Below are 12,873 nucleotides of genomic sequence, written 5' to 3'. Positions count from 1 at the left end.
GCTGACCATGACCATGACCGCCCAGGGTGGTTTCCAAAATGATTCCTTGGGTTGAAAGCAAACAATATACGAGTTCTAACAGTTACAGCAAATAACCAACATCTGTTCCTACCACGCTTTTATAAATTCGTTTCCGACCAAAATGGCCGTTGCACCGCTCGCGCTCAAGGAACGTTGGTACCAACATGACGAATGTCCCGCGCATTATAAAAACTGTCACTGATGACATTGTTGCGAATCGCTGGATAGGATGCGGGAGATCAATTTTGTGGCCAGCTCGTTCACCGAATTAACTCTTTTCAGTCCTATATCCAGACTGTCTGGCGAATGGGGTCTGTTGTTTCAATCTGTCCAGACAGTGTGGAACAAAGAAATTCACGATAACGTGCAAGGAAAAATTAATTCTCAAGCTAAGACGTCGAAGGAAATAAATTTGAACAGAGTTTGTGAATTTTAACAGAGTTACGAAAATAAGTACTGAAACAAATTTTAGGTTATGTAGCTTACAATGGTCTGGGTTGGGTTTGGGTTAGGATTTTTACATTTAGGATTAATACACATTTTCGATGAATACACAACCGTTTCATAAATTATGAAAGTGATGATTCTGGAAGTCGGGCTCGGTTGCCACAATTTTTGTAAAAAAAATAACAACGATGAACATCGATTGAACGTGGCGAAGCAACGAGCAGAGAAAGCGACACAAATGGCTCGTCAAGCTCGTCGAGCAGATAAAAAATAAGTCGGGGACATAGTAGCAGAACTAGAAGGCTCACTTTATGTACCAGGAATAGCTGATTAAAAACGAGTTAGAAAAAAAAACCGTCGTGTCAAAGAAAAAACTAGCAACTTCGTTTTCTTTCGCGTTTGTCTGGAAATAGCGTTTTTTAAACTCATAAACTACTTGGCTGATTGACTCCAAATTTCACAGAATATTTTTATGTACATATATTATCTAAGATATAATAACGAGTTTCGATACGACGTTTTCAGCGGGAAAAAATTAATTTCTTTAGTTTGCAATATTTTTCTCAAAAGTAACAATTTTCAAAAACGTTACAGCGATATACTGCATTTTTTAACACAAACTTTACAAGGTACACCTCAAAGTGTACATATCCGTTTAATCAAATTTGAACTTTCCACGTTATACAGTTTTTATATTAAAAATTCCCAAAAAGTGAATTGATTTTTTGAAGGTTATGGTAGTTGTTGAATCGCTATGCAAACTTGGCATTGACGCGATACGTATGTTCGCCAATTGAAAAATAAACTCGAGAAAGGGTTTTTCCACAAGTGTATACGAATTCTTAGTATTACCAGACCTAACCCAAATGTAAGCTACATAACCTAAAATTTGTTTCAGTACTTATTCTCGTAACCCTGTTAAAATTCACAAAGTCTATCCAAATTTAGTTTCCCCGACGTCTTAACTTGAGAATTAATTTTTCTAGTATCAAAATGGTAAATCCTGTCGTCCATACATATATGTGGCAGTCAAAGCGTTAAGAGGTCATGAGACAAGTAACACGAGCCCAGATTCGATCGAGACACCGAACCAGTAACATCTAAATACATTTATCGTTAACCTGTGGCTATCGTTTATTTAATTCCTTCCCCAAATCATCGGGTTATCCTCTACACGATATTTTCATGATATAAATAAATGTAGGAAATATAGAAATAGACACTTGGGTGTACAGTTGGCTAGCCTGAGGATCAAGATTATCGTTTTCCCGAAAATACAGAAAATAAATAAGCAATATGGTCTAGACACACGACGAGTTCCACGAAGTCGAACGATAGAAGCGATTCCAACGTATTCGGTGGCCTACGAAAGTCGACTTGGACCGTTCGACGTCCATCCAGGTCGAAAGCGAGGTTAGCCAGGCCGGGGTGGACGTTCCATCCAATTTCTACTTAGTACCGGGGATCAGAATGGACTTTAATTGTAAATGAGGAAACGGTACTCTCGGTACCGCTCAAGGCTCTACGCTTTTCTTCGGGGTATTAGATTGTACCTTATGAAATGTCAATTCGAAGGCTTTGCAATCTCGAACCATTATCTTTAATGGTAGTCGTGACAAAGAATTGCACAAGAATTAATATTATTCGCGATAAAATATCACTTGGACCTTCGGAACGTACTACGTGGTCCAAATAAAACCGTTACAATTTATTAAAAAGTTGTTTAACATTTTTTCTATCCAAGTAAATGAATAATAATACTATTTGTAGATTACAAAAATAATCTACGAAGTAAAATTTTCTACCAAGATTAAAACTATGATTTAGACAATTCCAAACTACGAAATCCAAAATTTGTCTTAGCACTTAGTTTTGTAACCATGATTGAAGTGTTATTAAAGTGTTTTTCAATTAATATAAATGCACGATCGAATCGTTGGAAAAAATTGATTACGAATTTTTTTTTTTTAGATTTACGCACGGAATGCGAGTCGTGTGACGCTCGAACGGAATTATTGCGAATATTTCCAGCGAGAAAAATACCGAGGGCGCGTTGCATAGAGAATGTGCTTGGAACCTTCGAAACTCGAGGCTTTGAAATCCCGTCGAGCTGACCGCGGGGAACGTCTTATCCCTCCAAGAGACAAAGCATTTCCATGGCCTCAGGTACCAAACCTTCAAGGCCGCGCAGGAAACCTGCCTGAACCGGCGAACTTCGGACCCCGATACCTAGGAACTTCCAGGAAACAGCCGTTATACCATCGAAGAAGGGACCACGAGGAGGAGAGCTAGGTACGTTCGCACAGGCGAAAGAGGCTCCCGCTCTCACGGCAAATTACCGATTGCTCTCCATCACCGTCCCGGTACCACCAAGCACGCCCGAAACTTCTCCAGCAATGGCCGACAGGCAAATTTTATTCGCGAGCAACGAATACAAATTTTAGATTATATAAAAATTGAATTTTTATTACTATTAGATCATACAAAATTAACTTCTTTAAGTATTGTGATATTAATTTCCTCGGTAGTAATATTATACAGGGTGTTCGGTCACCCCTGGGAAAAATTTTAATGAAGGATTCTAGAGGCCAAAATAAGACGAAAATCAAGAATACCAATTTGTTGATGGAAGCTTCGTTAAAAAGTTATTAACAATTAAATTCAAAAATTTGAAATTGTTCTGGAATAATTATTTTTGGTTGCGGGAGTCAATTACAATCATTTTTGGTCATTACACATATCCCCGAAATCCTACGCATTTTCGAGAAAAAAATTCCTTATTGAAAATCGAATTCGGTGTCTAAGTTTTTCGACGAAAAAAAAAACTTTCAAATCGATCTGGAATAATTATTTTCGGTTGCGGGAGTCAATTACAATCATTTTTGGTCATTACACATATCCCCGAAATCCTACGCATTTTCGAGAAAAAAATTCAGTACCGGCGGAACTTTAAACGTTAATAACTTTTTAACGAAGCCTCCATCAACAAATTGGTATTCTTGATTTTAGTCTTATTTTGCCCTCTAGAATCGTACGTAAGAACGAGTACCTAAGAATAGAAATTTGTATTAGACGATTTATTTATTTATTAATATCATTTATAATTTCTATATGTTTATATAATTTTAAGACTATTTTTAGAATTTTTATTAATACTAGAACTACCTACAATTATGGCGTATTTATTTACACTAAAAAAAAGTGTCGTTAAACTTGGATGGTGTCGATTCGTATTCCGGAGGAGGAGAACCCCTTTTCTAGTAACTATTTGCGGGCATTTTCATTGATAACATCCCTCTATTCGGTCTAATAACTCGTAGTAAATATTCGAATCGATGTTTTGTTAGTTTTGTGATCTTCGTAAAGAATTATTCCTTTTATGTTCATTGTTTGAAATGCAAAACCTTTTTCGGGTTATGATTTTATATTTTAAAGAATCATAAGGAAAATAAATAACATTAGTTAAATGAAATTTCATATACAAAAATTTGGGGGTATTTTGTTTATTAAACCAAAAATGGAAATTACATTATTTGAACGAAATTTTATATATTAAAATTTAAAAGGTATGATTATGTTATTGATTAATAGAAATAAATAAATAATGTTATTTGTATGAAACTTTATATGATAATAAAGAAAGGAATTTGTGCGTTTGAAAATTTAAATCTACTTCTTGATAACCTAGACCAGTGGTTCTCAACTTTTCTTTTCTACGAGATCCCAGAATCACCCGATATTTTTTCAAATAGGACATACTCTATTCATCGTAGTATTGCAGATGACGAAAAGACAAAGTCAACCATGCATGATACGTTGACCTTCGGATGACCTTCTGTGGAGCTATTCTTATGCAATCATAATTTACTCTGTAGGATCGCTGGGCGCGGTTATCTTATTTTAGAAGTGTCCTAATAAACATCGGAACACCGTTGCATTTTGTTTCTCGAACAATTTACCATAACTTTTTATTTATCTTAATCCCCTGTCACTCATTATAAGCTCTGTATGCTAAACATATCTTCAAACAAAATTAAAAAGTATACTTTGGAAAAATTACTGGTAATTTGTAATTAAATATCCTCCAAGATAAAGTAAAAATTGCACAGTGTAGGAAAATTTTGTATGTCAAACATATTTGTTCTTCAAACAAAATTAAAAAGTATAGGTTGGAAAAATTACTGGCAATCAAATCATAGATCAAGATAAGTTCAACAACCTGGTATACCAAATATGCTGCAGTTCCTCTATACAAGAAAATTACACCTATGATAAAGTAAAAATTGTACAGCATAGAAATATTTTGTATGTCAAACATATCAATTCTTCAAACAAAATAAAAAAGTATACAATAGGAAGATTATTTGTAATTAAATCATAGATTAAGGGTTTAAACAAGCTATTATAAATTAAAAATTGTACAGTGTAGAAGTATTTTAAATCGTAAATTGGGAGGTTAAACAAACTGGTATTCCAAATATACCTCCTCTATACAAGAAAATTACATCCATGATAAAGTAAAAATTGTGTACGAATATTTTACATCGTAGATTGAGGGTTTACATGAACTGGCAATGCAAATATGCTATGCTTCCCTATACAAGAAAATTGCACCTATGATAAATTAAAAATTGCACAGTGTAGGAATATTTCAAATCATAGATTGAGGGTTTAAATGAACGGTTGCTCCAAATATGCTTTCTCTGTAGAAGAAGATTACAGTCACGTCGAGGTAAAAATTGTAGAGTGTAAGAATATTTCTTCGACTCGCTGTAGGAAGAGCGAGGAACCAAGGCGCGTACGCGCACGGTCACCAAAAATACCCACGAAGGATATGCAATACCCGTGAGCGTGCAGCAACGCGACGATCGCATACGCGTGCGTACGCCTACGTCGTCGACATAGGTACCGCGTACACCGATAAGGAAGTACGCGCGTGTCGACGCAGTCGCAAGGATCGTCAGCCGACATCTGGCTACGGTCCTTTGCCCGAGGGACCGAGGGACAAAGAAGACCTTCCCCTTTTCTTGGGGGGGCCTTGGGATGGATTATATCGTAGGTTCTTGCTCGAACGCACGCACGCACGCACGCATGCACGCACGCACGCAACCACGCACGAACGCACGCACACGAGCGTTTATCTGGTACCGGGGCAGCCCCGGAGTGGTTGCTCGACGCCGGTCTCTGCAGGCACACGTAACGACCCCACCGGTACCGTTTCTATGGTACCGTTCGCAGGGATTAACGCCCCTCCCGCTCGCAGCAGACCGCTCCACTTTCATCCGGGCAGCGGGGTGAGACCAGCCTTGGCCTGGGACCAGACCTCGGATGCGCGTTCTTTCGACCGTCGGATAAACGAACGTCCGCTTTAAATAATTAATGGAATTAGGACGACCAATAATTATGGTACTTTTGACGCTGCCTATGGGAACACGACGGGAGCCCGGTACCTCGGTATCACCGGGTTTCCGTTTCAAACCGTGTTCGCACTGAAATAGACTTAACCTTCTAGATCGCGCGCGTCAGGCTCGTGTTTACCCAAGGACCGATTCACATTTTGCTACGCAGATGCGGTGGAGACGCTGCACACGGTCGCTCGCAGCGAAAATCGTACGGGTCTTGCTACGTCGATTTTATCCATTTTCAAATTCGCTCGTCGTTAGAAAAGCAATCGATTCGTTAGAAATATTAAAAATTAATTATCGCATCAAAATTATCTGTTACGTAATAACTGGCACAAGACAGGTTAGGAAACTTGTACTGTTTATATTTCAATCATTTTTACTTCCTATGAAATTTTCACTGTTTAAACGCAAATTCATTCGTTTGTCATTAGAAAGGCAATCAATTTATCGTAAAAAAATCGAATTTAAATATGTTATCACTCTCACGTCAAAATTAAGTGTTATGTAATAACTGGCACAAGTTAGGTTAGGAAACTTGTACTTTTTTATATTTCGATCATTTTTACTTCCTATGAAATTTTCACTGTCTAAACGCAAATTCATTCGTTAGCTATTAGAAAGGCAATCAATTTATCGTAAAAAATCGAATTTTAATATATTATCGCTCTCGCGTCAAAATTAAGTGTTGCGTAATAATTGGCACAAGTTAGGTTAGGAAACTTGTACTTCTTTATATTTCGATCATTTTCACTTGCTATGTTCATTGTTAAGACATACGAGTAGTACACAGGTTTGTATAAGCAATTATACCAACGTTCATTTTGAACACGTTTCTGGACCTTCGATATTTTTTGTTAAATATTTTTTTAAACGAACGTTACAAAACTTACGAAGAATCAGAAAAATGTTACGATGATATTGAAAAATTCGTAGAACGGTGGAAGAAAGTAATAGAGACCAATGGAAATTGTTCATTGATTAAATGAATCAATTTGTGAAACCAATGTAGTTGAATTTTTTTTGTATCATTATTATGCATTTGAAACCATATATGCACAGGTTTATGTACTTTATGACGACGAGGAGAAATAACACAATACAACAAAGTTTTTAAATTTTTAATTTAAATTTTTTGTGGAAGGAGAAAATAATTTTGCAATCCTTTATATTGGGTTTGTGAATAAACAGATCGATGCTTATTGGCAATTGGAAACCCAAAGCTACCAGAGAGTTAATTAATTGAATCCTTTGCGAGTGATATAGATCACATTATTTGAAATAAAATCGCGCGAACTCTACAATTACAGTGAAAATCGTACAGGTTGTATCGTAAATAGTGCTGACTCGATACGATAACAGGGTAAGAAATTTGATTGAAAAAAAATTATTATTCTACCAGACTAATACTACGTTATTATTTACACAAAGTATAAAAATATTATATAAAATTATTTTCGGTTGCGGGGGTCAATTGCAATACTTTTTGGTCACTAAACATATCCCCGAAATCCTACGCACTTAGAGAACAAAATTCCTTACCGAAAATCTAATTAGGTGCCTAAATTTTTCAACGAAAAAAAAAATTTCAAATCGTTCTGGAAAAAATTATTTTCGGTTGCGGGGGTCAATTACAATCATTTTTGGCGAATAGACATGCCCCCGAATTCCTACGCATTTTCGAGAAAAAAATTCAGTACGGGCGGAACTTCAAACATTAATAACTTTTTAACAAAGCCTCCATGAACAAATTGGTATTCTTGATTTTCGTCTTAATTTGATCCCTAGAATCTCTCATTAAAATTTTTTCCAGGGGTGGCCGAACACCCTGTATAGAATTTCAGTGCAGTCGAACGAACTTGATTTTTTGGGCCATTAAGATAACACGGGACCTTTTTTGGGCCACATATTTGGTCCTGCCTCAAACTTTTCATGTTTAGGATTTTTCCCATTATTCTCGGTTGCCCAAGAAATCCTATGGTAAAAAGCGACTAGCTTATCGGAAAATACGAAAGAAACCTCTGAAATTTGATGGTAATCTGTTAAACCGCGTTTCAAGTATCATAATATAATGTTCAATCGTTACAACTTGCTTAATAATACGAATTTCACAAAAGTATAAATTTATGGAGGAAAGTATTTCAATTTTCTGAGTCTTATATCTCCCCCTCCAACGGACAGAACGGACAGGTACGATTTTTCTGAATTAGCCAAGCATAATTTGCGCCATAAACCCTCCGTGCCTCTCACGGTGGAGGTCAACACCGGGGAATTTTAATGCCAGCAATATCAATTTTGGTTATTCGAGGAATAAGTAACGGTACACGGCCATAAATGTTATTGGGCTACGGAAAACAAGAATAAATAAACCACGAATAAAATAATGTTTATTACAACATGGAATATATCAAGATCCCAGAGAGTTTATATTTCATATTTTTTATTGTGTTTACCCACCCAAATTTCCGTAAAAATCGATCGTAATTGCATACGCAAGAAAAATGGACAAAAATGTACGAATTTGTAACATATTACTAAAATAAATAGAATCTCTTTAGGGTAAAATAGAAACATTTACTATAAACGATAATACGATTGTACCGACTATTTTCGTACTTAATTTTGTTTTCTAACTCACGAACGATTTTAATTTTATTATAGGTTATGTTTCAATATATGAACTATTCGAATAAAATGTATAATGAATTCGTTACAATTTTTAATAGTGTACATGCACATGCGCGCACACATATAATATTTAAAAAAAGAATTTGTCCGCTGGTTAAGCGAAAAGCGAAGAGACGGTTTATGTTCGGGGGGGCACAAGATTTCCGAGTAACCAATCAATTCGAGGAAGTGCAATTCCAAGCGTCAAGAGGTTAACGACCAAACTCGATCGACGCTCTTTTTGTACTTCTTGCCGTAACGATACCAAACGCTTGACGTGCGATCAGTATTATCTCGCAGATAAGTCGTGCCACGTATTTGTTAAAGAAAGAGAGAAAAAAAAAAGAAATAAGCGAGAACGAAGGGAAAAGATGGTAGGCGAAGACGTACTTCTGTTCCGTGGAACAGGTAAGCGGAAGAAAGGAGACGACGGCAGAAATAGTCATCCTGTTATCGACACTACCACGTTGCTTATCGTTCTACGGTCAATATTTCTCTCCCCGTTTTTTCCTTCTTCTCCCACTTCCCTGATTCCACGTCGTTAGAGCGCGTTTGCGCGCTCGTCAGTGCTCCTCTTATCCCCGACTTTATCGGCCGATAACGCCAATCTTGGATAGGATCGGCGATTGAAACGAAAAAAGTAACTAGACCGACGCTGTGAGATCTCATCGATCGAATTTGTCGTTGCCGAGTGAGCGGCCGTTCTCCGCGCGGAGAACGTGCTAGCGAACGACCGCAACCTCGTTACAAAGACGATTCTGCACACGGTGTCCCAACTCTTCGTTGCATGCATTCGTTTCGAAACACACACGAAGGTGTTTTCCGTTTCGTCGGCGATCGTGCGAAATAATCCCGCGAATCGACAAATTCCCTAAACGTCGATCGAACTAGAGCTGGGGACTTTATAAAGGAGACTCGATGTAAGAATAATGAACGTATTTAACTATGACAAGGGAACACCGAATTCTTTAGAAAGTTCGTTACTTTCTTATTTGTTTCTCATGCAATTTTTATCCTAAACGATAATACTGACCACTTACATTCACTTATTCTGTTAGGCTGATCTATGCTTGAAAAGATAAACCATAATGTTTGTATAATGTTGAATATTCACGTACACTCGATGTTTCTATTTATTTATTTACTTTTAAAGTGTTCTTATTATTTTTACATCGCAGTTCGCGACTTATATCACTGTATTTCGAATATAATAAATCAGCAATATATGGAATTCAATGTAATGTATTAATTTCATAAGTAATTGAGCAATGTAAACTTTCTGTTCTTTGTATTAGTACAATAACACGTAAGAAAAAGTTTGAGATATTTAGAAAAGTGATCATTTATCTTTAATGCAATGCATACATTATGAAAGAAAATTAATTTCCAATGCGTTACTTTAAGTATTCAATATTACCAAAGAATAGAATAATGCTGTATTAGGGGCAATTAAATAAAATCTTACAAAAGCTAACTTTTACTATCGAATTCAGTTATAGGTGTATAATTTTGAAGCATTGTGTTTAGGTATTCCACTTATTTGTTCCCAACTTATGTATAAGACCGAAGTCTTAAGACGAGCGTCAAGATGACTGACGTTCGTATACCTTTCCCTTTCTCTTCTCAGTTGAAAAAAAGCAACAACATGCATAATTTTACGGTTTTAAATTTAATAATTTAATTTAATGCGCGACGTTCTGTGTTAAGGTTTTAGATAATGAAAAGCTATAAAATTCTACTTACCATTTAATACTCTTTTTGATGATGTTGCTAACAATTCTTTGAGATTTCCTAGTTGGTAAGGCAAGAACGTCGTTACTTTTCTTCTTTCTGGTCCTCTTTTCCCTAAGATTTTTTGTTTCATGTTGAATCTCACGAATAGGAGTTTCTTCTTCTTCATCCTCTTCTACAACTAATTCTTCGGCTTTAGCAGAATTTTGAACCCATTCTGCTACGTGATCTTGAACTTTTTGATTAGTCGACAAGGCAGATTCTGCCCTCAATTCTTCATTTATGAGTTCGCTAACAGTTGTAGGTGGTCCTACTATTCCGACTTCCATATGTTCTACCGTCTCTATAGAATGCTTTGTTTCAGAATCTTCTTTCAGTTTTGTAGTTTCATCTTCCACAGGAACATTTGTCTCGAAGCTTGTAACGTCCTTCGCAATATTTTCTATTTCCGATTTTTCCTCAACTTTTTCTTTAGTTTCTTCATTATTGGTGTTATCTTCTTTTTTCGAATCTTTGGTGTCTCCATCAGACTCGCAAGCATTGTTTGAACTTAGATTCTCGTGCACCACTTTCAATAATTCGTTCAGTGTTTCTTCTTCTTGCAGAACATAAGTTGCATCGTGTGTATCTTTAGCTTTCGCATCTGAATTATCAATTTGTTTAGATTTTTCAGTTTTGTCGTCTATTTCTTTTTGTTTTGTGTCCGATGATACTTCTTCTTCCGGACAAGCCTCAGAATGTTGTTCATTTTCGGACGTGACTTTCTCGGGCGTTTTTGAATCTTCAAGACGCGTCTCCTTTTTTTGTTTTTTAACATCGATAATATTAATTATTTCAAAGTCTTTTTCGCAAGAATCGTCTTCTTCTGAAATATTTTTACTAGAAATACTTTTTGTTTGCTTCTCGATATCTTCCATTACATTTGTGGACGTAGTTGTATCATTTATTGTTTCTTTCATGTCCACTATTTTCTTAAAATCATTGTTTTCTATCTCACTTTCTGCCATTGTTCTGTTGATTTGTCTCAGAGATGCGTTTGTAATATTTCAGCATTTACAAACATTTTCCAAAATGAGGATTCTACTAAATACTTTGCACTTAGTATTATCATATTATCATGCGAGTATTTCTCAACATACTTCACACGTTAGATACTTTCCCTTACGAAATAATACATTATTCATTGGTATGTTTCATTCTTGTCCTGCAAAAGAAATATAGTAAATTAGCATTACAAACATCATGCCGTTATAAATAATATTTTTAATAATTTCTTTATACATAACTATTATCGACAGACGGTCGATAAAAGCGATCGCGAAAAATCAGATTTACCTATAATTTTGAGGTTAGAATTATATTACGTTATAGAAAACAATCTAGTACGAGTGTATATAAAAACAACTTTTCAATATATATTGTCAATACTTTATAATCTTTCATATTAATATAAATTTCATAAATATTTGTACATTTCACGGTTACTTAGCAGTTAAAATTATATAAACATTTACATTAAACGAGTTACGCGATACGTTTTAACATTTATTAAAATTGATCAGTCGTTTTTAACGAAATAATTTTCTGCGTAAATGATGTCTCAACATCTGTGTCACCATTTCTATTTGCAGAAATACAAATTCTTAAGATTTATAGACTAAGAATGAAAGCATTGTATTTAACGTATCTCAGTTCATGCTAAAAAAATCGCAGTACAATCGTATACACTCTTTATTGTGTTTCATCAATCAATGAAAGTATATGACAAAAGGTTAAGGCGACTGCATTTTACAGATTTCAAATTACCTTCAATTACACGTTTTCACTTTAAAATAACGGATGCACTTTGTAGCACGATATCAAATGTACTTTCGAATAAACCGTGATATTTGTTTGACTAACTAGTTACTCAATGACACCATCAAAGTTTAACATTATTGGCCGACACGTTCATAACCTCACTTATTTTCTCTTTGACAATTCGATTACGACAGCGAAACGACAAACCGTACAAACGAAACATTAATGCAGTCTGACGAGATTAAACGTAGATAAACAATACCGAAACAAAGAAATTTAATCTACGATAGAGAAAATACTACGCACTGTAAGAGTTTATAAAACCACAGGGACGTGTCAATCAACTCTGTTGTCTCCCTTTCTTTCTCTCGTTCTCTTTCCCTCTTTCGTTCTAAAAGAGTCTTATTTTCTCATTATGGCTGACAGTCACGGAAACAATCCGATCGAAATGGTATGTAATATTGGTTGAAAGAAGTTTTTCACGGTACCGAGGTAAAACGAGAACACGACCCCGTGGTGCGTAAGGCTAGTGACCTCTATCACTTTGAAGTGTACGTTTATGTGTGGATGAATGCGCCTGTGCGTCATGCATTATAGTACATTGATGTGCTTACTCTGATTTATTAGTATCGTACGTGTCACGGAAATCCACAATTCAAATGCCACTAATATTGTATTTTTTGTCAGGAACAACATCATCGATAGAACATTGGCCAATCGTTGCGCACACTATTGTATTTCTGCCGCATTATGTGGCATTTCATGCAGACTGCATCTTCGCGGATTTTTTTGTTTCGACCAATCA

At 35.8% G+C, this 12,873-nt stretch overlaps 1 protein-coding gene across 3 annotated transcripts in view; it reads right to left on the bottom strand.

Moving 5' to 3' along the window:
- The window catches only part of LOC122400746 (actin cytoskeleton-regulatory complex protein pan1-like), a 56,664-nt gene extending 43,791 nt beyond the window's left edge, over positions 1-12,873 (bottom strand). Inside the window, exons 1-2 of one of the 3 annotated variants that reach the window (XM_043402370.1) lie at positions 12,683-12,873; positions 10,281-11,472 (exon numbers count right to left, since the gene is read on the bottom strand). In XM_043402370.1, the coding sequence (XP_043258305.1) occupies positions 10,281-11,275 (995 nt within the window). In that variant the 5' untranslated portion in view covers positions 11,276-11,472; positions 12,683-12,873. Of the gene's footprint in view, positions 1-10,280; positions 11,473-12,074; positions 12,565-12,682 lie in introns of those variants that run through there. The other 2 variants (XM_043402368.1, XM_043402369.1) reach the window with 2 other exon arrangements.

This window comes from Colletes gigas, unplaced genomic scaffold, assembly GCF_013123115.1.
Source record: "Colletes gigas isolate AHSC1104 unplaced genomic scaffold, ASM1312311v1 Colletes_gigas_Sc00020, whole genome shotgun sequence".
In the NCBI taxonomy this organism is placed as follows: Eukaryota; Metazoa; Arthropoda; class Insecta; order Hymenoptera; family Colletidae; genus Colletes; species Colletes gigas.
This window is presented reverse-complemented; position numbering and strand designations above follow the sequence as displayed.